At 46.2% G+C, this 24899-nt stretch overlaps 1 protein-coding gene and 2 long non-coding RNA genes across 3 annotated transcripts in view; 1 reads left to right on the top strand and 2 right to left on the bottom strand.

Annotated features, from left to right (window-relative positions):
- The window catches only part of LOC310708973, a 52675-nt gene extending 29206 nt beyond the window's left edge, over positions 1-23469 (bottom strand). The window contains exon 1 of the long non-coding RNA XR_014527275.1: positions 23360-23469. This is a non-coding gene — a long non-coding RNA (uncharacterized lncRNA). The remainder of the gene's footprint in view (positions 1-23359) is intronic.
- DUSP15 (dual specificity phosphatase 15) lies at positions 1889-22425 on the bottom strand. Its single transcript, XM_083507771.1, has 8 exons — positions 21941-22425; positions 16977-17010; positions 13573-13655; positions 11395-11444; positions 9467-9541; positions 7207-7381; positions 3769-4417; positions 1889-3306 (listed from the first exon to the last, which is right to left on the bottom strand). Exons 1-7 carry the CDS (start codon positions 21959-21961, stop codon positions 4202-4204), a joined length of 654 nt encoding a protein of 217 aa, XP_083363897.1. The 5' UTR covers positions 21962-22425; the 3' UTR covers positions 1889-3306; positions 3769-4201.
- On the top strand, positions 4424-5279 carry LOC310708928. The gene is made up of 2 exons (XR_014527225.1): positions 4424-4706; positions 4996-5279. It is a non-coding gene; the product is annotated as an uncharacterized lncRNA (long non-coding RNA).
- Positions 23470-24899: the final 1430 nt, after the last annotated feature.

Below are 24899 nucleotides of genomic sequence, written 5' to 3'. Positions count from 1 at the left end.
AACCTCCTGTGCAACCCATTTGTTGTACATGCTGTGCTTCTGGTCATGTCTTCCAAAGTTAATGGTAAAGGGACCCCTGACCATTAGGTCCAGTAGTGACCGACTCTGGGGTTGCAGCGCTCATTTTGCTTTCTTGGCCAAGGGAGCCAGCGTACAGCTTCCGGGTCATGTGGTCAGCATGACTAAGCCACTTCTGGCGAACCAGAGCAGCGCACGGAAACGCCGTTTCCCTTCCCGCCAGAGCGGTACCTATTTATCTACTTGCACTTTGACGTGCTTTCGAACTGCTAGGTTGGCAGGAGCAGGGACTGAGCAACGGGAGCTCACCCCGTCGCGGGGATTCAAACCGCCGACCTTCTGATCGGCAAGTCCTAGGCTCTGTGGTTTAGCCCACAGCGTCACCTGCAAAGGTAGCAGGATAATAATGAGCCTGAAATCAGAGCTCAGAGAGTGATCGCTGAAACTCCCATGCAGATCTCCTTAGGGGAGCATTTGCCAATGAGGACAGAATTTCCCACTAGGGGGTGCCCATGCCATTCTAGGCTTTTTGCATAGTGCTAAGGAAAAAACCACAGAACCCTAGAGTTGGGACCCGAGGGTCATCTAGTCCAACCCCCTGCATTGCAGGAATCTTTTGCCCAACATAGATCTTGAACCCACAGCAACCCTGACCTGAGATTAAGATTAAGAATCTCATACCCCCTTCCTTTTTTTGCTATGTATCCGTTCAACCGCTTTTGCTGCAGCAGATCAGAAAGGCTTGGTGTTGCGCATGAAAAGCCCAAGAGGCCTCTGGGAGATGAACGCATTGCTTCCATTCCAGGGTTTGAAGTAGGAGCATCAAACAGGATCTCAAGTTTCATCTCTGGAAGCGAAACATAGCCGGAAAGATGGTGCCTCTCCCTGGATCCTCACAGGTTGACTACCGACTGACTGTGGAAGGAGTTTAAGCACAGCTCCAGTTTGGACGGCACGCTGAGCCAAACCTTGGCTTGGCTGTCATGCCACACTTAGCTAAAAGGACCAGAGGGGAGCAAAAGTCACTGTGCTCTACTCTCCAGAAAGGAGCCAGCAAATTTCTGTGGCTGGACTTATTGTTAAGTGCAGACATGTCCATTGTCACTTGATTGCCTCTTATTTTGCCATGGCCAAACACTCAAATATTCTAGGAAGCACAGGGTCCCTTTATTTGTAAATAAAGGGGACTAATATATATGTTTAACCTTGTTTTAAAAAAATATTTACATGTGTGTGAGATCGTGTATCTATAACCTTTAAGTTAGATTACTGCAGTGCATTATATGTGGGTTCCAGTTTCCAGTTGCTTTCTGGGCCCAACTCAAAGTGCTGCTTTTGATCTATAAAACCTTAAACGGCCCAGGACCGCAATACCTCAAGGACCGCCTCTTTCCATATGACTCTACCCGGACCCGGAGATCATCTTCTGAGGCCCTTCTTCGTGTGCCTCCTCCACAAGAGCTCTGGAGGGTGGCGACATGGGAGCAGGGCCTTTTCAGTGGTAGCTCCCCGTTTGTGGAATGCTCTCCCCAGGGAGGCTCACATGGCGCCATCATTAGGCTCCACCAGGCAAAAACATTCCTCTTCTCCCAGGCCTTTGGCTGATTTAACAATTGATGCCCTTTCAAATGTGTCTGTCGGGGTTATTTTATCAGTAGTAGTATTATGTTAGGTATTTTGTGTTTTTATTTTGTAAAACACAAAATACCCTTTGAATGAAGGGCAATATATCAATTTTAATAATAATGTGCTTGTGTGCACACATGCGAAGAGAACATGAGGGTTTCTAGGCTGAGGTCTCTGTTTGCATATATGCACACATATAACACAATGTCGTTCCCCTCCACGTCAAATAAATAAACACAGAACATTGTTTTTAAATACTGATGTATGTTTTATTTAATTTATTATTATTACTAGAAAGGTATAACTGTTTGGTTATCCCTGGGATAACAAATGCCAGAATAAACTGTTCCCTTACTCTACCCATACTCATCCGTGTGTGTGTGTGTGTGTACAATTTCAATCTCTCCGCTAAACAAAAATTAAAGGAAGTTTGCCAGCCCTTAAGAAAAAATTCCAACATCCACAACTGGGGCTCGCCTTTATTAGGACTCAGCCAAGTGTCACAATAGGAAGCAAGCCTTCAAGTTTCCCAGAACTTTTCCTAAGTTGCAATGTTAAAAAGGAGGAGGAGGAGGAGGTTTGGGTGAGCACAGAAAAAAACTGTCTTGATGTTGCGGCCACAAATATCTGATGTTGAGCAAGCAAACTTCTGCCTGCGTGCTGATGTGACTTATCCTTCCTCTGTGCCCCCTTGCAGCCCCCCTGCCCAGCGAGATCTGCTCCAGAGGGTCCCCCAGCCCCCAGTGCACAGGAAGGGATTTAGTAGCCTGAGAGAATGGGGCTTAGCAGGCTGGTGGGGTTGGGGTGTGTGTGTGTGTGTGTGGCTGCATTGCAAGGCGTGAACGGCATCATTTTTTACCCTGATCATTAGTGCGGCGTATCCTTTACGATCGCTCCCATGGGGAGTGCAATTTGGACTGCTGAGTCGCTGGCAAATTCATCATTTCTGTCCCACTGGGGATGGTGATGATGATGGCGGTGATGGTGCGATGCCTGCCTTTTTGCATTCTGCCAAACCTTCGCTAAGAAGCATCTTGAAAGCTCACAGTCCCCCAGCTGGCGGGCAGGAAATAATCACAGCGCATCAGCTCTCTGGCCTGGGGGATTGCGCCAGCTCTGACTCTCCTCCTCAGTCTGGAAAGCTGTTTGGTCTAAGAGCGCAGCAGAGGGCAGGCTTAGGTCAAAGGGCGGGGAGGGGGGAGAGAAAACCCACCCACCTCTGTTTATCGCTGGCAGCCAGCTTCCTGCGCTGTCGGGAAAGAGGCCACTGGGTGTAACGTTCATTCGGTAAAGGAAGTTCTTGCAAAGCCCCTCTGTGCTCCTGCTGCAATAGTAGTTGTGCAGAAGAGAATTTTGGCAAAGCGCAGCTTCTCTCGTCGTCGTCTGGGAGCAACGGGACAAACTGCGCCGGCCAAAACCCTTCCTTCGGTCCAACTGTTGGCGTCAATGCTCATCTACAAACGACTGCTTTGTTCCACTCCATCCTGCTATTTTCGCTTCTCTCGATAGCACCCACCTACACTCACAACTGAGAGACCTGGCGCGCCATCTGGGCAAGGAAGCCATTTGTTGTGCAAGAACCGCCTCCATTTGGCTAAAAAATAAAGAAAAAGGCAACCACTTGGTTGTGATTTCTGGAACGGCTGAAGTCCCTGAATTGTTCTTCCTTGTTGTTTAGTCGTTTAGTCGTGTCCGACTCTTCGTGACCCCCTGGACCAGAGCACGCCAGGCACTCCTGTCTTCCACTGCCTCCCGCAGTTTGGTCAAACTCATGCTGGTAGCTTCGAGAACACTGTCCCACCATCTCGTCCTCTGTCATCCCCTTCTCCTTGTGCCCTCCATCTTTCCCAACATCAGGGTCTTTTCCAGGGAGTCTTCTCTTCTCATGAGGTGGCCAAAGTCTTGGAGCCTCAGCTTCAGGATCTGTCCTTCCAGTGAGCACTCAGGGCTGATTTCCTTAAGAATGGATCGGTTTGATCTTCCTGCAGTCCATGGGACTCTCAAGAGTCTCCTCCAGCACCAGAATTCAAAAGCATCAATTCTTCAGCAATCAGCCTTCTTTATGGTCCAGCTCTCACTTCCATACATCACTACTGGGAAAACCATGGCTTTAACTATATGGACCTTCCTTGGGATAATAGAATCATAGAAATGTAGGGTTGGAAGAGATCCTAAAGGGTCATCTAGTTGAACCCCGTGCAATGGGAAAAAAATATCCCCAAAGAATAATCTGTTTCTGGGAAGCCCTGGCTCTTATTTCTCAGCCGGACACTGGAGCTGGCGACCTCTGTGCCTGGCATTTTTTACCATCTGAACCTGCAGAGAAGTCCCTTGGGGCCTGCTCTCCTAACACTTTCCTCCGTTTCAGCGAGTGGAAGGGACTGAGGTGGGTGGACCACATGGATCTGGGTAGCTACTCGTGGGTGCTGCAGGTTTCTCAGCTGAGCGCATTTCGTGATGCCAGGAGATTGGAACAGCCCTTGCCAGGTTTTGACTCCAACCAGTCCGATGTGCTAAGCTTCTGTGCTTTCCCCCCAAAAAACACCTGGAAGAGGGGTCATTTCAAACACCCCGGGAGGCAGGAGAAGGTCTGCTTCATCCGCAGCAGAAAGGGGTCCGTGTGCTTGGCTCCTCTCTCCTTTGGCACCAGGGTCTGCGGAGCCCCCTCTCTCCTGGGGACCAGGTGCCTTTTCCCAGGTGGCAGCAGGGCTCTGATGTCCTCTTCGTCACTAAAAGGCGATGCTCCATACTTGCGCTCAAGTCTCCGGTGGATCTGTCAACGAGAAAAAGGGACGGGGAGTGGTGAGCGAGTGTTCCTCCCAAAGGAACCAGGGCCAGCAAACAACAGAGTAGTAAAACAATACTAATAAAAATAAAAATAAAAATAAAAACCTATTTAAAAACAGGACAGTTTGCAAGACTCCCTTTGCCATTCTGGCCACAGATGCATGTCTTGCAAAAAGAAGGCAGTGAGGATGCTTGCAATTACAATTACACCATGCAAACATAGAATTTGCCTTTCGAAAAAGCCCAGCAAGTTACTAGCCCTTATGACTACAAAGGTGAAATATACTCAGAGTCGAGGGTGGATTTCATGCTCTCTATTCAGCTCATAGTGGTGAGGGAACGGAAGTCCCCTCAAAGTATCTGTTTTATATACATTATCTACACAATGGGCCCCACGTGACTGGCTAGTTCCGGAATTCTCCTGTAGGCCAATCAGGTTGTGGATTCACTTCTATCTGGAGCTGGATTGGGTGGCTCCTGCAGACCAATCATACTGCTGCATTGTTCTAGGACCAATCAGACTGCTGCAGTTTGGATCCTATTCAACTCAGCACATAACAGAAGGTAATCTTGGAACACATGTCAGTTAATCACCGGGTATCGCCTGGCATTGTATAGGTGACCACAAGGGAACCCCATCTGTGCCACCTTGACAGAAGAAAGGTGGGGTACAAAGGTAAGCAGTCCAACTCCGAGGGCCTTCTGGTGGTTCCCTCATTGCAAGAAGTGAAGCTACAGAGAACCAGGCAGAGGGCCTTCTCAGTGGTGGCACCCTCCCTGTGGAACGCCCTCCCTTCAGATTCAGGTTGGTAGCCGAGTTGATCTGATGCAGTAGAAATACATATAAATGTCTTAAAAATTGTCTAGTAGCACCTTAGAGACCAACTAAGTCTAAGACCAACATCCCTTCAGATGTCAAGGAAATAAACAACTATCTGACTTTAGGCAGCCCTGTATAAGGAATTTTTAAAGGTTTGATGTTTTATTATGTTTTTGTATTTTGATGGAAGCTGCCCAGAGCGGCTGGGGCAGCCCAGTCAGATGGGCAGAATATGAATTAAAAAATTATTATTATTATTGACAATAAATAAGCAGACCCATCAGTCATGGCTCTATAATAAAAGCAGGAAGAACGACAACATCGACAACGGCCACCAACATTGCAGAGACGGAGAGGCGAGGGCTTTGCGTAATGACAAGTCAGAGATATGACATCATCATGCAAACTTTGTAAGCAAGCGTGAACCGGACCGCTGTCCACCCCTGTCATCTGTCTTTTTCTGTCTCCAGCACACAAGACAAAAAGCTGATGATTGCAAGCATCCTATTTCCGTCTCCCGCTCAGAATCCTTTATTTCCAACATGCCCTTCCCCAGCATAAGGCTGTCCTTGCCCATTCAGCGGGATGCAGGCCGGTGGCACGGCACCTGCTTGGCCCACACAAGGTTCCAGGTTCAAATCCCCGGCATGAAGGGCAGAGACACCACCCGAGTGCCCAGGGAGCCAGTCGGCTGGATGGAGCAATGATCTGACCTGGTACGAAGCAGGTTCCTATGTCTTAAGGGAAAGGTCGCAGCGCAGAGGTAGAACACCTGGTAGCTTTGCATGCAGAAGGTGCCAGGTTAAATCCCTGGCAGTATGTCCAGCTTCACCTGGGAGAAACCCCTGACCTGGACTCCTTGAGCCTGACTCAAATGCTGGGCTCCTATTCGCTGCGCTCTGTACAGTGGTACCTTACTGAACAGCTTAGTTCACGAGCAACTTGGAACCTGAACGCTGCAAAACTGGAAGTTGGTGTTCTGGTTTCCGAACATTTTTTCAGAAGCCGAGTGTGCTGTGTTTCCTGTTGCGCTGCTAATTTGCATCCCCCTGTGTTTCCTGTTGTGCTGCCAATTTGCGTCGCCCCATTCTAATTCAAGCCATCCGTTTCCGATTGCAGTGCTCTAAGGTGATATTTGGAGCTTATATTTGGTGCTTTTGTTTTTGCTATTTATTTAGCATTGTTTTGTTTTTAGGCTTTTTCAGTTAACTTGTTTTTGTTTTTTGTTTTTTGCTGATAAATTTTTATTGGTATTATACATATATACATATAAACTTATACAAAATCCAATATCAGTTAACTTGTTTTTGTGACTGTGTAGATCCCAGTTCAGCTACTTATTGATTGATTGAGTGACTGCAGAAATGGATAAAAGCCACCCCCATCCAAACAATGACTATCATCAGTGCAGGTAAGGAAAAAATAATAATTTTAATTTTTATCATCTACCACATTGTTTTATTTATTTTATAGTACAGTACATTGGTTATCGCTTTCATTTTATGGATGAATGGTCTCGTTAGATAGTAAATTCATGTTAAATTGCTGTTTTAGGGGTTGTTTTTAAAAGTCTGGAACGGATTAATCAGTTTTGCATTACTTTCTTGGTTTTGGAATGCTTTGGTTTTGGAACAGACTTCCAGAATGGATTAAGTTTGAGAACCAAGGTACCACTGTATTCTCATCCCTCCCATCACCGCCACCTGCCAATCAGCACAGACAGCTCCAAGTCAGATGCACTAAGAGCTTGACGAGGCAACAGGCAAACTGTATTAGAAGGATTGATGGCATGCTTGGACCACCCTTCATTCTATAGGATCCCAGGGTTTGTGCAAATGACAGGTGCAAAACCATCAAAATATAAAGATTAACGCAGCATCCAAATGTTAAACCATCTCTGTCTATGCCCAAACCCTTCGCAGGCATACCACATCACACGTGTCTCCTGCTCTCACCTTCTTCACAGACCGGCTGCCCCCGTACTCCTCCAGCTGCTGACGGAAACCCGGGTTGGGGTTGGCGACTGGCCGGGCTGCCTTGACGGCCTCCAGGGCGTCGTGCCAGTTCAGCTGTGTCACGGCCATGACGTACGCAAGGACGATGGTGGTGCTGCGGGAGATCCCTGCGAGGCTGGAGGCAGACGGAGAAGCCATCAGAAACCTCTGCCTCCCCTCCTGGCCTGTCGCAAGGCCCTCTGCCTGCATTCCCACCCACCAACAAACGTGAAGCCACGCTTGGGACCTTCTCGTGGGGTTGTTACTGGGGGACAACCAACTTCCTAGAACCAACATGCTTAAGTCTGATCAATGCATGAAGGGGTTAAAGCCATAGAGTCAGGTGTCCTGCCAGGCTTAGCTAGGCTACTCCCCCACTCCTTGGGAGGAAAGTAATCAAGCCTGTTGTTCTCCTTCCCATCTACCTGAGAAGCTCAGCGTGTGAAGAGGCTAAAGCTGGTTGCTGCAGCTCAGCCGCATGTCTCTTACAAGCCATCCTTGCGTTCCTATACCAATAATTTAGGGACTTTCACCACTGTAACAAAGCCAAGTTTTTTCACCTGTGTTTTCTGACTGCTGTGTGGGAAAGCACATGAACCTGACCTTTGGAGAGTTTGTAAGTAAACCGTTTTTAACTTACCAAACGTCTGGTCTTTTCCTACGATGGGGGAAGAGGGGACTGTCTTGGAAGTCACATATTTTAATGGTCTGACAGCCTAGATTTCCACACTTTACTTCCTGCATGATTTGAGATTTTAAATCTCTGCTGGGGTTCTCTGGTCAAAGAGTACTTCCCTAAAGCCTGGATCTTGGCGTCCAGGCTTTTAAAACTACAGTGGTGCCTCGCAAGACGAAATTAATCCGTTCCGCGAGTCTCTTCGTCTTGCGGTTTTTTCGTCTTGCGAAGCACGGCTATTAGCGGCTTAGCGGCTTTAAGAAAAAGGAAACAAACTCGCAAGAACTCGCAAGACGTTTCGTCTTCCGAAGCAAGCCCATAGGGAAATTTGTCTTGCGGAACAACTCAAAAAACGGAAAACTCTTTCGTCTAGCGAGTTTTTCGTCTTGCGAGGCATTCGTCTTGCGGGGCACCACTGTATTTTTCCTTGCCAACCAAAAATCATGGAGCATGAACCTCACTTCTAGAAAAGCCCTGGACCTCGAGGCAACACTAGAGGATCCCTGGCAGGGATATGGCTCAGTGTGACAGGAAGGCAAATGGTGAGAGACACCCTTTCTGAAGAACATAGGAAGAGACCCAGTGGGACAGAAAGGGGTGGGGCAGGGAAGCAGAAGGGCAAGGACCGGTACATGTGCTGCAGGGGAGCAAGACAGAATGGCTCTGTTACCTGCCCCCCCCCCCCAGCAGCCTTCATCCTCTTGGTGCCTTCCAGGCGAGCAAAAACATCAATTTTGCTTTCTCATCTTTTGGGACAAGTTACATTTCCATATCGGTTTGTACAGTGGACGCTCGGGTTGTGAACATGATCCATGCGGGATGCACATTCGCAACCCACAGCATTTGCAGCCTGCAGCGCTGCATCTGCGCATGCACGGCTTGCGATTCAGCGCGCATGCGCAAAGCGCAATTTAGCGCATCTGCACATGCGCGACCACTGAAACCCAGAAGTAACCCGTTCCAGCACTTCCGGGTTTTGGCGGGTCCGTAACCCAAAAAAACGCAACCTGAAGCATCTCTAACCTGAGGTATGGCTGTAATTCTTTCTTTATTTTTATTTTTTTAATCCTCATGGAAATTCTCCAGCATTTTAATGCAAATTCTTCTAATATGCAGTTTTTAAATGCAATTTTCCCCAACATGCTTTTTTTTTTTTTGCAAATAAAATTTCCCCAATATGCATTCTTGTATTATATTTTTTCACTAATATATGCAGTTATATGCACCATTTACTGTATGTGCAATTAGTACACATCGCTGAAATGTGCAAAATCTGGAGAAGTGTCCATTTCAAAGGATGGCTATTATTCCCATTTGCCAAACGTTTCAAAAAGTGCATAAAGTGCTGAGTTGGACTCCAACTCCCATCAGCCCCAGCCAACATAACCCAGTGCCCAGGGATGATGGGAGTTGTAGTCCAGCAACATCAGGCAGATCATAGTAGGCTGTGCAGGCGCCCTGTTTCTCCCAGGTGCCCCCCAAGTGCCCCCCGCCAGAAAGCCCACAACAGCCGAGTGAAACAACCCTAAAAAAAAGTCAACATACCAGTGAACGAGGCAGTTCCCTCCATGCAGGCGACAGGAATGGATGAAATGGATACATTTCTTGAAGTGCTTCTTGCTGGAAGGACGAAAACAAAGCCAAAACAGGGTTCAGTGCCAGGGAGCCAGATTTCAAGAGCAGACTCTGCACAACCTTAGCCCCAAAAGACCATGGGATGGAATAGAATCAGAGACTTGTCCCCATGGATCATCTAGTCCAACTTCCTGCAGTGCAGGAATAACTCGGACTAGTTCTCAAAAGTTCAAGCTGTGGTTTTCCCAGTAGTGATGTATGGAAGTGAGAGCTGGACCATCAAGAAGGCTGATCGCCGAAGAATGGATACTTTTGAATTCTGGTGCTGGAGGAGACTCTTGAGAGTCCCATGGACTGCAAGAAGATCAAACCTCTCCATTCTGAAGGAAATCAGCCCTGAGTGCTCACTGGAAGGACAGATCCTGAAGCTGAGGCTCCAAGAGAAGAAAAGACTCCCTGGAAAAGACCCTGATGTTGGGAAAGATGAAGGGCACAAGGAGAAGGGGACGACGGAGGACGAGATGGTGGGACAGTGTTCTTGAAGCTACGAACATAGAATCATAGAATCATAGAGTTGGAAGAGACCACAAGGGCCATCGAGTCCAACCCCCTGCCAAGCAGGAAACACCATCAGAGCACTCCTGACATATGGTTGTCAAGCCTCTGCTTAAAGACCTCCAAAAAAGGAGACTCCACCACACTCCTTGGCAGCAAATTCCACTGTTGAACAGCTCTTACTGTCAGGAAGTTCTTCCTAATGTTTAGGTGGAATCTTCTTTCTTGCAGTTTGGATCCATTGCTCCGTGTCCGCTTCTCTGGAGCAGCAGAAAACAACCTTTCTCCCTCCTCTATGTGACATCCTTTTATATATTTGAACATGGCTATCATATCACCCCTTAACCTCCTCTTCTCCGGGCTAAACATGCCCAGCTCCCTTAGCCGTTCCTCATAAGGCATCGTTTCCAGGCCTTTGACCATTTTGGTTGCCCTCCTCTGGACACGTTCCAGTTTGTCAGTGTCCTTCTTGAACTGTGGTGCCCAGAACTGGACACATGAGTTTGACCAAACTGCAGGAGGCAGTGGAAGACAGGAGGGCCTGGCGTGCTCTTGTCCATGGGGTCACGACGAGTCGGACACGACTAAACGACTAAACAACAACAAGCTCTCAAAAAATAACTCTTACTATGCCCCATACCCCACATGGAACTTCTTCTCTGCCCCTCTCCTTCCCTCAAGGTTTGGAGCTGAAGCGTTTCAGCTTGAAGCCGCACTTTCAGTCAAAACAGAACCAAAACTTCCTGACCTGGTTTTTGCTTCTTGCGCAAACTCAAAAGTTGCAGGACTGGAGTGAAGCGATACCGTCGAGATCTTCCTCCAGGCCATGGGATTATATAAGTGATCGTGTTTACTGGGACTCTGCACGTGGCTGAGCGACAGGTCTGCGGTGTGTTAACATGCGCGTTCCTCAGTGCACCAGTTTCAGTTTTGCAATTCGTGGCAGAGGAGAGAACACAAGCCTGGCTGCGATTGTGCAAAACATGTGGCAGACCCCAACCCAGATTCCCAACATCTCTGACTTCTGTCTCGTCAGGATTCAGTTTCAGTTTATTAATTCGTTTGCTGAAACACCTTTTCTCCCCTTCTTTTCTCAACGGTGGTGCCCTCCCTGAGGAACACCCTCCCATCAGATGTCAAGGAGATAAGTAACTATACAACTTTTAGAAGAGATCTGTTTAGGGAAGTTTTTAAATGTCTGATGTTCTATTATGTTTTACATGTGCTGGACGCTGCCCAGAGTGGCTGGGACAACCCAGCCAGGTGGGTGGGGTATAAATAGCAACATTATTATTATTATTATTATTATTATTATTATTATTATTATTATTACCGTTACTTACATGTTGGCCTCTGGTGTGTCTGGCAGAGCAATGCGGAGGTAGATGATTCCCTGGAAAAACAAACACCCAATGACTGAGATGAGGCTCCCAGGAGGAAAGGCAGAAGTTCAACAGGTGCAGCGCCTGCCATAAAGTCCCGGGTTCAATCCCCCAAGGCATCTCCAGGTAGGACTGGGAAAGTCCCCTCCCTGAAAGCCTGGGGAGCTGCTGCCAGTCCGTGCAGACAATACTGACCTGAATAGACCAATGACTTGACTCATTAAAAGACACTTTCCTGTGTTCCCTTGTATCTGGGCTGAGTTCAGGAGGAATTCCAAACATTTTCTTTATATCTCGCTGTGCGGAGCAGGTGGTGATCTAAGGCGGGTTAAACTTTGGGTCTTTTGCATTGCACCCCAGATCTCCTTCTGCCCAATTTAACTGTTCTTTCTTTTTTCTTATAAGGCTGATTGGGAGTGGCCATAGATCCATGGTAGAGGTACACAGAAACAGCAGAAGTTGAGTTATACAAAGTCAGCTCATTGGTCCACTTGGCTCTATATTGTCTACACTGACAATATAGGATTTCTTTCCCCCCCTTTTTTAATTATTAATTTTATTAGTATTCTCCACACAACAACAACATGAAAAATAACAATGCACAAAAACAAGCATACAAAAATATATATCCAAATCTTACAAAATAATAATATAAACACTAAAAGAAAAACAAACATTGACTTCCACCAATCCCACAACACCTCCTTTACCTCTCATTATGTCTTCCTGTTTTCCTTATCGTCTGTATCCTAGCATCTAGATATAAACCCCTCTTTCTTATCCTTTCACTTTCCAAGGTTATTCCAGACACAGCCAGATTTCTGTCCTCGAACCTTGGCCTTTAAGGTAATCATTTAGGCACTCCCATTCCTTTTTCACTTCACTTTTGGGTTTTTGTTTTATTATATCTGTCAATTTGGCTAATTCTGAATATTCTGAAAGCTTACATAACCACTCTCCCCTAGTGGGTAGCTGATTCCCTTTCCAATACTTAGCCACCAGGATTCTTGCTGCAGACGTCGCGTATATGAAAAATTTAGTTTTATCTTTTGGAATATCATCATTTAAAATTCCTAAGAGGATTTCAGACAGGGAATCTGTCTGGAGATTCCGGGAAATGAATTTGGGACCTTTCTGCTTTCAAGGCAGAAACTTTACCACATGCTATAACTCCAGCCCTAGCAGCTGGATTGAGCCTGGGTAAGAGGAGACTGAGAGGAGATATGATAGCCATCTGCAAATATCTGAAGGGCTGTCACATGCAAGAGGGAACAAGCTTGCTTTCTGCTCTCGAGGTTAAAACCTAGACCAAAGGATTCATGTTACATGAAAGGAGATTCTGGCTAAAGAGCAGGAAGAGCTTTCTGATGGTAAGGGCTGCTCAACAGTGGGACTGTCTCCCTCAGGAGGTTGTGGGCTCTCTTTCCTTGAAATGCAGATTAAAACTCACACCAACTTTCTAAACTTTAAAGCCCTAGGCTCTGTGGTTTAGACCACCCGCACCCCAAATTCTAAACTTTAGGCTTGTCTAAATAAGAATGTTTTTAGCAGGTGCCAAAAAGAGTACAGGGAACGTGCCTGTTTGATCTCAATAGTGTGCTCCCATACAGCTCCCATGGGACGCGGGTGGCGCTGTGGGTTAAACTGACTTGCCGATCAGAAGGTTGGCGGTTCGAATCCCCGCAACGGGGTGAGCTCCTGTTGCTCGGTCCCTGCTCCTGCCAACCTAGCAGTTTGAAAGCACATCAAAGTGCAAGTAGATAAATAGGTACCGCTCCAGCAGGAAGGTAAACGGTGTTTCCGTGCGCTGCTCTGGTTCGCCAGAAGCAGCTTAGTCATGCTGGCCACATGACCCGGAAGCTGTACGCCGGCTCCCTCGGCCAATAAAGCGAGATGAGCGCCGCAACCCCAGAGTCGGTCAGACTGGACCTAATGGTCAGGGGTCCCTTTACCTTTATACAGCTCCCAAAGGAGGGGGAATTTCCAGCGGATTGGGACCCAAGGATTAGATCTGCCTGCTGCTTTACCACCCCCAGTGATGTCCAAAATCCACTGTCGGAGGCCACTGCCTCGCATTGTCTTAGAGTAGCGCACTGAAACCCCCTCCCTGCCTCCAATAAAAACCCAACTCACTCATACCGGAATATATGGCTGTGCGGATTCATGGATGGAGACGATGTGGGTGATATTGTGCCTGCTCAGCTGGTCGAAGTCTTTGGCATCTAGGAGAAAGAGGAGGAGGAACACAGTGTGATTGTTTCAGTCGTCCTTATTTATTACCCAAGCAACTTAGGGATGTGAATGCACAAACTGCTGATTGCCTGGCAAACCAGAATATGCAGAATCGCATGCTGAAATCATGTGCCCTCGCTTCACTGCCAGACGACAGCAAAAGAACAAATGCTCAGTCTAACAAATTCTTGGATCCTGAAACAAGGAGAACATTCATGGCAACCTCTAAACCCGTTCATGCTCTGGGACGATGTGAGCTGTAGTCCAGCAACACCTGAGAGATAGCACAGTCTGTAGAGCACAAGATTCTTCATCTCAGGGTCGTGGGTTTGAGCCCCACGTTGGGCAAAAGATTCCTGAATTGCAGTGGGTTAGACTAGATGACCCTCAGGGTCCCTTCCAAGTGGAAGTCCAAATATCCCCACACCTCCTCTGAACAATGGCCATCTATTGCTTTTGCCAGAAATAATCTCAGAGCATTAAACATGCAGTTATGTTTAGGCAGGCCTCTCAAGTGGACGCCATTGCCATTCTAAGAGAACAAGGGAGATATTCACAGTGAAGTCCAGCACCTCTTTTTCTAGAAAAATAGCACTGTGTTTAAGGGCTTCTCCAAACTTTGCTTTCCTCTGCTCTTTCCAGGCATGGGCTGAACACACCTTTTTTTTGGCTCCGGAACTTTCCCCACAAGAACCTGCTCTTTAAAGCCCAATTGGTGCAAACACCAGTCTGTGGAAAACCTGAACTGACGTTTGCTCCGATGCAGCTTTAAAGAGCGGGAAGAGTCGGTGGAAGAAGATTGGAAGAAATTTAAAGACTATTTACAGAAATATTGTAAAATTAATGAATGTTAGAATGAAGTTGGATAGAAATTAAGGGGTTTTCAGCTGTAATACTATAAAGGAATATGAAAAATGGATTATTAAGTAGGTAAAAAATTAATGTTACAATAGCTTAAGATTAAAGACTAGGATAAATAAAGAGGGTAAGGATTTGCTGAACCAACAAACTGAACTGGAATACAAAAAAGGGAGGCGTGAGGAGGTCCGGGAAATAAGCTAATGAAAAATAAGTAATGGAAAGAATGAGTTGTTTTTAACTATTTTTATTCTGTATTTTCTTACTTTTTTATTTTTATTTTGTAACACTTTGAAAAATCTTAATAAATATCTTATTAAAAAAAATAAAGAGCGGGTTTTGTGGGGAAATTTCAGGCAAAAGCTTGGACACGGAGCACTAAAAAGCGCAGGCATCTGCTGGAAAGAGTGAAACATAAGTGTGGATAAGCCCTAACATGAGACAATGGGGATACTGAAAAGCTGGAAGGTGGGCAGAGGAGGGTGACCAAGATGATCAAGGAAGACAAGCCTTAGCAGGAACGGCTGAGGGAGCTGGGTATGTTTAGCCTGCAGAGTAGAATGACAGAATCATAGAATTGGAGGGGACCCCAAGAATCCTGTAGTCTAACCCCCCCCCGCAACACAGGAATCTCATCTAAAGTATCCATGATGGTTGGCCACCTGAAGACCGAGAGCTGATATGATAGACATCTTCAGATATCTGGAAGGCTGTTGCATGGAAGATGGAGAAAGCTTGTTTTTCTGCTGCTCTAAAGGGGAGGACCTGAAGCAATAGATTCAAAGGACAAGCAAGGAGATTCTGAAAGGTGCATATAGTATTCTGCTAGAATGGGAAACAAAAGATGAGGAGGTGAAATCGGTCATGATCAAATGGGCACAAGATATAGGACATAATATATGGAGATTAGATTTAAAATTTACAAACTGTAAGGATTTGCTGAACCAATAAATTGAAGTGGAATACAAAAAAGGGAGGTATGAGGAGGTCCGGGAAATAAGTTAAAAGAAAATAAGTAAAAGAAAAAATTCTTTTGTTTCAATAAATATCATAAAAAAATAATAAATGAAATTGCAGAGTTTTGAGAAACTAAAAGATAAAGTGCGAGACTGGCTTCACTATTACCAAATAAGAGAGACCTATAATTCAGATTAAAAAATTGGCTTCCAGGTGGAAAAATCAAAGTTGGAAACAGAACTGTTAGATCCTAAAACAAAGATACTTTCAAGAATGTATAACTTGCTGTTAAAATGGAACACTCAGGATGAGACGGTTAAATCTGCTATGATTAAATGGGCACAAGATGTTGGACATAACATTATGTTTGCTGACTGGGAAGAGTTGTGGACCACAGGTATAAAATTTACGGCATGTAAAGAGAGAATATTATGAAAATGATTTATAGGTCGTACATGACCCCAGTCAAGCTTGCAAAAATCTATCATTTGACCGATAATAAATGTTGGAAATGTAGAGAAACTGAAGGTACATTCTTTCACCTTTGGTGGACATGCCCAAAGATTAAGGCCTTCTGGGAGATTATCTATAATGAAATGAAAAAGGTATTTAAATATACCTTCCTGAAGAAACTAGAGGCCTTCTTCTTGGGCATAGTCGGCCAATTGGTGCCAAAGAAGGACAGAACTTTCTTTATGTATGCCACAACAGCAGCAAGAATACTCATCGCAAAGTATTGGAAGACACAAGATCTACCCACTCTGGAAGAATGGCAGATGAAGGTGATGGACTACATGGAACTGGCAGAAATGACTGGCAGAATCCAAGATCAGGGAGAAGAGGTGGTCGAAGAAGATTGGAAGAAATTTAAAGACTACTTGCAGAAATACTGTAAAATTAATGAATGTTAAAGGGATGTTGGATTGAAAATAAGCGGTATTGGTAAAAAGATTAACAAGAATATGTAAATACGGATTGAAATGGTTGAAAATATATAGTTATGATAGGTTAAGATATTGAGTAAAGATAAATGATAGAGGGTAAGGATTTGCTGAACTAACCATGTGAACTGGAATACAAAAAAGGGGTGTGTGAAGAGGTCAGGAAACAAGTAAATGAAATATAAGACATGAAAATATTGATTTCTTTTTAATTTCTTTTTTTACTTTTTATGTATTTTGTCGTTGTATTTTTGTATCTCTTTTTCTTTTATTATTGTTACTGTTTTCTATTTTCTATTTTTTATTTTGTAACTTTTTATTGTCTGTAAAATTTCAATAAATATCATTTTTAAAAAAAACAAAGGTCAGGACAACAGGCAGAGATGCAAATGGCGAAGTCTTCCCCGCCCTGAAAATGCAGCCACAGGGAAAGCCGCAGATGGCCTCTTGGGCTAAGACAGGCACAGGATCCCCGCCAAGCAGAATCCAAAAGAAACACAGGCCTCTATTATTCCTCCCAGGATCTGCAGCACGCCCATTTCTCAGACGACTCACCTATGAAGTTGCCGAGGAAAAGCCCAGGGAGAATCTGTTGGACACAAAAAGGAAAGTCGCTGTCAGTTGCAGCAGCTCTGAAGGATTTCTGGCAGGAGTTTCTCCCAACCCTTCCTGGAGGGGGTTGAACCGGAGAGCTTCAGCTTGCAAGGGAAGGGCTCTGAGTGCGCGCCATAAACATTTATTAATTTAAATACTTTTATTTTGCTTCAAACAAATACACATAAATATAGACAACCAAAATGACAAAAGAAAATTCCTTAATAATAATAATGAAAAAAGCTAAAAAAAAACCTACACAAAATATCAAAGTACATGGCATAAAACATAAGCCATTATGGAAAAGGAAAAAAGGAAAGAAGAAGAAGGATGGGGGCAAAAGGAAAGGAAAAGGAAAAGGGGGGGAGAAGGAGGGGGAAAGGGGGGGGAGTAAGATGAGCCAAAACACAGGAAGACTCATTTCTTGTACCATAAACATTTAAAGCACGTGACTTCCCCTATGGACTCCTGGGGCGATAGTTTGTTAAGGGTGCTGGGAACTGTAGCTCTGTGATGGGTAAATTACAGTGCCCATAGGCAAAGTGAAACACAGAACAACTTCTTCTTCATATTCTTTTTATTTCTTTTCATGGCACAGAGGCTCTCCCCAGGCAGTTGGAGGTTTCTCTGAATTCTGACTAGGGTTGCCAGACCTTCGGGTCCGACCTGAAGTTCCGGTTAACCTGGCCCTCTCCAGCTGGCAGGTGAAGGACTTGAACATCCGTGTCAGCAAGTGTGCTTTTAATTTAAAAAGAAACTTATTAACTTTGCATGCAACTTTGAAGCTTTAGCCTAGGAGCTGGCTGCAAAATATAGCATAGACACTTGGGGGGGGGGGGTCCCGCGTTCCTCCCCTCCCCTGTCCCAATTAACTTCCATCTCTAGGGGCCACCCCTGTGACATCGCCAGAACCCGCCCTTAAGTCTCAGGTTTGAGCCCTGAAATTTCAGTGCCTGGGATGCTCTGGATGTGGCAACTCTGACAACATTCAGGCTCTGTGGGGCTTCATTCAGTGTGTGAGTGCCCTGAAACATAAGCACACATGCCTCTTCCTTTTCCTTTCTCTGTGGTTCAAAGGCACCTGCTCTCTCCAGGGCTGTTGGTTTCACACATCTCTGCATAGCTGTCAACTTACAGATTTGAAAATAAGGGACCAGCAGCCTCGAAAATAAGAGATCAGCAGCCAAAATAAGGGATTTTCCAAGCACAGGTATGTTCACCTTCTGAGCTCCTCCAAGCCAAAGCCAGAAAGCCCAGCCAGCAGCCAAACGAAGCCTCAAGTGGTGGTTCCCACAGCGCAGCAACCCGGCAAAGGGGAAGCAGCAAAGAAAACCACCGTCACCTCTTCGCTGGGAAGCGCTGAGCAAAGGCGAGTTCCCAGGCAAGGCGGCCGATTTGATCGGCACAAGGCATGCAAGCCCCACCCCACCCCCAGTCGTTCTTAGACTCCTTATTGGGTGAGCAACACAGCCAAGCAACACAGTTGGAGCCTCCCTCCTCCCTGGCCAGCAGGGAGGAAGGGAGAGGAGCTGCTTCCTTTGAAACCCGGGAAATTTAAGGGACATCATCAATAAGGGACAGCAGCGGGGATAAGGGAGTTTCTCGCCAAATAAGGGACGGTTGACAGATATGCATCTCTGTTTGCTATGCTGCCAAAGTGCTGAACTGAGATTTGAGGAAAGCTGCAGGGACTGGCAAGCTCTTAGGAAGTGTGATGGGTTGAAAGATCTGAGAAATCGGGAGCCTCCTATCGGCTCCGCTGGAATAATTCTGATTTCCTGGTGTTTGCTGGGTTTGGCCAACGCCCCTTTGCAAACTTGCCACAGCTGCTACCTCCATCACCATTGACCACAGACCAAGACCACCACTGATGGGCAGCGAACGCCAAAGCACACTGCAGGATCCTTTGCAAGCTGTGGGCGGCCCTTCGACGTCCCAATTTTGGGACGTCAAAGCACAAAGTAGCTTGACATTGTGACACCAGGTGGTTGGAAAAGGAGCAGCCTCGCCCACCATTCAAATAAGGTCCAGGAGGATAGGATCTAGCTTACAGAAATGGTTTCCCACCCCTGCACTACAGCATACAAAATAGGCACCATGTGCCCCCTATTCTGTAAGCTCCAGCACCTCTTTGAAGAAAAGAGTCATCTATAACACCATCTATTCCTCTTGGCCAATAATGGCATTAAGGGGAAATGCCCTTTGAGGGAAACCTCAAAGCTATATTGGTTTCATACCTGCCCACAGACTGTCTCGCCTGAGTCGTGCATGCTCTAGTTATCTCCCGCTTGGACTACTGCAATGCGCTCTACGTGGGGCTACCTTTGAAGGTGACCCAGAAACTACAACAAATCCAGAATGCGGCAGCTAGACTGGTGAGTGGGAGCGGCCGCTGAGACCATATAACTCATGTCTTGAAAGACCTACACTGGCTCCCAGTACGTTTCCGAGCACAATTCAAAGTGTTGGTGCTGAGCTTTAAAGCCCTAAACGGCCTCGGTCCAGTATATCTGAAGGAGCGTCCCCACCCCCATTGTTCTGCCCAGACACTGAGGTCCAGTGCCGAGGGCCTTCTGGCAGTTCCCTCCTTGCGAGAAGTAAGATTACAGGGAACCAGGCAAGGGGCCTTCTCAGTGGTGGCACCCACCCTGTGGAACGCCCTGCCACCAGATGTCAAAGAGAAGAATAACTACCACACTTTTAGAAGACATCTGAAGGCAGCCCTGCTTAGGGAAGCTTTCAATGCTTAAAAGGTTATTGTATTTTAATATTCTGTTGGAAGCCGCCCAGAGTGGCTGGGGAAACATAGCCAGATGGGCGGTGTATAAATAATAAATTTATTATTATTATTATTATTATTATTATTATTATTATACCCGTTCTCCATGAATCCTGGGAGGAAGGACTGTGGAATCACCCCACTAAGGCTCCTTGTGGGATGTCGGCTTCCTGGAGAGCAGGAAGGCATATCCGTTGAACTAGTTTAGTTCTGCAACGGAGGCAGAATTCTGTCGCATTCTCAAGACAGAGATGGTTGGCAAGCTGGGTGGTTGCGGGTGAAGGTGGTTGCCTGCTTTAGACAGAAGCACAAAAAAGAACATAAGAAGAGCCCGCAGGATCAGGCCAATGGCCCTTCAAGTCCATCATCCTGGTCTCACGGTGGCTGGCTGAGCAGTTGCCTGTGGGAAACTGGCATGCAGGATTCGAACACAAGAGCAGCTCTCTGCTCCTGCAGTTTCCAACTGCTGGCATTCAGAGGCATTGCTGGCCAGCAGCCATCAACAGCCCCCTCCTCCCTGAAGGAAACAGTGGCAAAAGACACCTGGTGAGCAGTTTGGGCTTGTGAGCTGACTGCAACCTTTCCACACATCCTTGCTACCGTCACCTGTGCACTGGTAACTTTGTATCAGTAGAGCAGTTGCTGGTCCCGGCCCTACCATTGGACAATGTGAGGGGATCACAGCTGCAGCCCCTAGCTGCCCCTCCTAAGCCCCCTGGCCATTGTCTTTCTGGGGGGCAGAGCTGTGCAGGCGACACAGCCTACTGTGCCTTCCCCCAAACTAACGTGTAAACAGGTACTATTATAGCCACCACCTAAGACCACGTACCTACGGGACCGCCTCTCCCGATATACCCCGCGGAGGACCTTAATGTCCACAAATGACAACATTTTGGAGGTCCCAGGTCGCAAGGTGGTTAGATTGGTCTCAACTAGGGCCAGGGCCTTTTCGGCTGTGGCCCCGATCTGGGCCCTGCAGGACTTGACATCTTTCCGCAGGGCCTGCAAGGCAGAGCTGTTCCACCTGGCCTTTGGTTTGGACTCAGTCTGACCCTTATGTTTCCCTCCCCTTATGGTTTTGATCTATGGGCTACTTTTAAAATGAGGCTGCATTTTAAACTGCATTTTAACCTGTATTTTAAATTGGTTCCCCCCCCATTATGTTTTTACTGTAATTTTACTGGTGTTAGCCGCCCTGAGCCCAGCTCTGGCGTGGGAGGGCTGGGTATAAATAAAATGTATTATTTTTATTTTTTATTATTATGTTTAATAAATTAATTCTGCCTACACTTTGGAACTCCCTGCCTCATGACACCAATCAGGCACCTACTCTGCACTCTTTCCAGTGCCTGATAAAAACATTCTTGCTTAGCTAAGCCTACGCAGACATGAAGGTGTATGTTTTAATCTACTTTTAGTTTATTGCTGTTTTTATCTTTTGACTGTTTCTGCTGATAAGTTTATTGTTTCATTCGCTTTGTGAATCGCTTTGAGGGTTTCCCCCTCTAATCACGCGGCGGGAGAGAGCTGCACCATCGCTAGGTGTGTCAAATTCAAAGATCCAACTGCTAGTCCAGCTGGCATCTGTGTCTGCTGTGGGGAGGGGTGACCATTTTGTCCTGCCTCTCAAGTGGCAAAAATGTCTGGGTCCCACCCTGAGGGCTGCGGTGTGTCCCTTAAATCAGAGGAGGTTCATTGTGGCAATAATAATAATAATAATAATAATAATAATATGCCGCTCATCTGACTGGGTGACCCCTGTCACTTTGGGTGGCTTCCAATAAATTAAAAGCTTTGTGAAACATCTCTGGGACTTGGAGCTGGTGGCCCTATGGATATTGCTGAACTCTTAATTATCATCCCTGACAGGGGCTGGTAAGAGATAGACCCCAGCTATACTTGTTTATTCCATTTCCCAAGATTTATAAACCCCTTACGTACAAAATCTCAAAGTGGTTTACAAAAATAATAAAATTATCTGTTTTACCCTCCCCCCCCCCGCTTGAAACAAACCCTCTTTCTCTGCCTTGCCCCTCCAGAGCCTAGAACCCCCATCAGGCCTTGCCAGCCACAAATGTACACTCCGTAGCAGCTTTGCCCAATCGCATTCACAGATAAAGTTTCCTCTGCACATCATTAGTCATACCTTGTTCATGCCATTGCCCATGGTCCAAAGCACACTCTAGGCAGAGAGCAGAAGTTGTCCTGGTGTGTGTGTGTGTGTGATTCTCTTCCACAAAATCCCCAGCAATAGGTATGGAGCAGGGGGCGAGGTTTTTCTCTCGCTAGGCCTGGCAGAGTTCCCCACTGCCTCCCTTCACTTCTTAGGACCAGGCAGGAGGTGGAAAGGATCTCTCCAAGGTGGCAGTTCTGCTTGCCCCTTGGGGAGCCGATAAATCAGCTGCAGACCTGCTGCAAACGCCCGGCCTCTTTCTCCTGATCCGGAGAAAGCTCCTTTCCTCCAAGATGGCAAAGACGCTACTCCTGGAAATGCCCTTTTCCTGGCCGCCTCCTGCAGCTGGCACGCTGACAGTAGAGGATAAACTCCACCTCTTTCGTAATCGTGGGGGGGGGGGTGTATGTGCCAAGGGCAGGCGGTGCTGCTGCTGCTGCTGCTGCTGCTCCACCGCCGGGACAAAGCTCCAGTGTTCAGAGAGAACAAAACCTTTAGTCTTCCTGGCTCGGTGACAAGCCAGGGCTGTTGGGGCATGCAAGGGAGATGCGCCTCCCTGCCTCGGAAGAACGGTGCGCAATTACGCAGCAGCCGGCCCCTTCTCTGCTCAGTTCCCGGGACATCCCTGCAAAAAAACAACAACGCTTTCTGGGGAGCTGTCCCAGCAGCACACAGGCCTCTGGATCGTGGGTGAACATGGCAGGCCTCCTCTAGTGTAATGTTGCGCAGTTAAGGCAGGCAGAAGGCTGCTTGGGATCTACAACTCGAAATCTGTGATTCACTCCAGCAGCAGAGAGTGTGGGAGGCCGGCAGAATGCAATGTTCCCGGCGCGGAATGTACGAGCGCAGGGCCGCCTGCCTGCCGCAGATCGAGTTACATGTCCCTTTACGAAAATAGAGTCGGCAAAGCACGAGGCCACCTTAGCTGGGCGGAGAGAGAGACCTCTCTGGAGCGATCGCCGGGGTTTCCTATTGGTTTAGGAGGAGGAAGAGCAGCAACGGAGTAAAATGGGATCGCGTGTGGCTGGCTCTGCCTTTATTTTTATTTTTTTAATTCTATCTTTATTAATTTAAAATAAATACATTTATGAAAAACAGACGTACATACAGTTACAGATAGGTAGCCGTGTTGGTCTGCCATAGTCAAAATAAAAAGAAGACGTACATACAAGTAAACAAACATACAATCAAACAAATAACAGAAAAATCAAACCACCACACTATAAGATTTAAGAAGATTAATATAATTATCACCATATACACTCCTGGTATTGAACACAATTATAAAATTTATAGGGGGGAAATTAAAACTGACTTCCAATTAATCTCACTGTACTTTATCCATTACTTTATACCGCACAGTTACATATTTCTTATATAATTTCTTTTTACCTCCCTACAAACTTATATTTATACAATACAGGGATCAGTCTAATTCTGCCAAGATGTTTCCTTTTATTCCATAGTTTTCTAAATATTCTTTAAAGATTCTCCAATCCTTATAGGCTGGCTGGCTCTGCCTTTAAAGCTGCAGAACGACACCATCCTCACGAACTGTATTGATGGGAGCGAGTGTGTATCTGAAGAAGTGTGCATGCACACGAAAGCTCATGCCAAGAACTAACTTAGTTGGCCTTTAAGGTGCTACTGAAAGGAATATTTTTATTTTGTATTGATGGGAGCGAGTAAGCGCATCAGAGGGGCTTGCTGCCCCAAAGTTAGCTCAGGTGGTTAGAGGGTGGTGCTGATAATGCCAAGGTCTAGGGTTCAGTTCCTATGCGGGCCACCTGCATATTCCTACCTTGCAGGGGGTTGGGCTGGATGACCCTCTGGGTCCCTTCCAACTCTACAACTCTGTGATTCTATTTTCACAGTGGTTGAAACCAGATGTCCTCAAATGGGAAGCCTGCAGACAGGACCGGAGTGCAACAGCAGCATAATGCTGCTGTCCATTATGTCCATAAGTCCAGTGTCCAGTCCAAGGGAAGTACTGTAATAGCATCATTCCATTCAGCCATGGTCAGACCACACAGGGAGCCCTGTGTCCAGTTCGGTGCAAATCCACAATCTGCTCTGGTTTGTGAACAAGCTGAAAGTTTGGGTGTCTGAAGATGACAGGGTGTGGCTTCTCCTCTGCCCTAACCCAGAAATCTTGATCTTGCTGACCTGGTGTTTACATGGGTGCCTCCCTTGGCAATTGCCTCACCAAGGAGCTATGCAAGGAGCCAACATCTTCACTGTCAGAGGCCCTGGAGACCGGTTCTTGCCCTTGTCTGGCTGCCTGACCCAGCCAAGCCTCATCCATTCCCGCTTTTCCAGCTTGGATTGTTGGATAACTCTGCCATTTGTTGTTCCTCTCTCCAGCACCCATCTTTTGGTTTCTAGGTTTCCTTGATCATCCCTGGCACACAAAGGCTGAAAACCCCAGTGGTTCACTTGGAAGGCCTTGCCGAGTCAAAACTTTTTTTTTTAAAAAAATAATTTTATAAGTTGTGTGCCCTTGTTTCTCAGTCTGATCCTTTTACAGTACATGGTTTTGTACGTTTTGTGGTATTTTATGCATTGTGATTTGTTGTTATTTTTATTGATTATAGATTAACAATTCTTTATTGTAATTGATAAGTGTTTAATTGTTATCTGCTGGTGTTTAATTTTACTGTTTACTATTGGGTTCTAATGGATTATTGCTTTATTTGATATAAATTGTTTATTTTGAAATTTTTGTGACTTTTTACATTGGATTAGATGGTTACTATTAATGTGTGAAGTTTTTATTTTTTGTGTGTGTGTTCGAAGCTGCCCAGATGCGTGGGATATAAATATAATAATAATAATAATAATAATAATAATAATAATAATAATAATAATAATAATAATATTAGTCATGAACTGCCATCTCCAATATGCAGCTGACAATACTGACCTACTTTAC

Source organism: Podarcis liolepis, assembly GCF_965112155.1.
Source record: "Podarcis liolepis genome assembly, chromosome: 6".
Taxonomy (NCBI): Eukaryota; Metazoa; Chordata; class Lepidosauria; order Squamata; family Lacertidae; genus Podarcis; species Podarcis liolepis.
The sequence above is the reverse complement of the archived record's forward strand: the minus strand, read 5'-3'. Positions and strand labels throughout refer to the sequence as shown.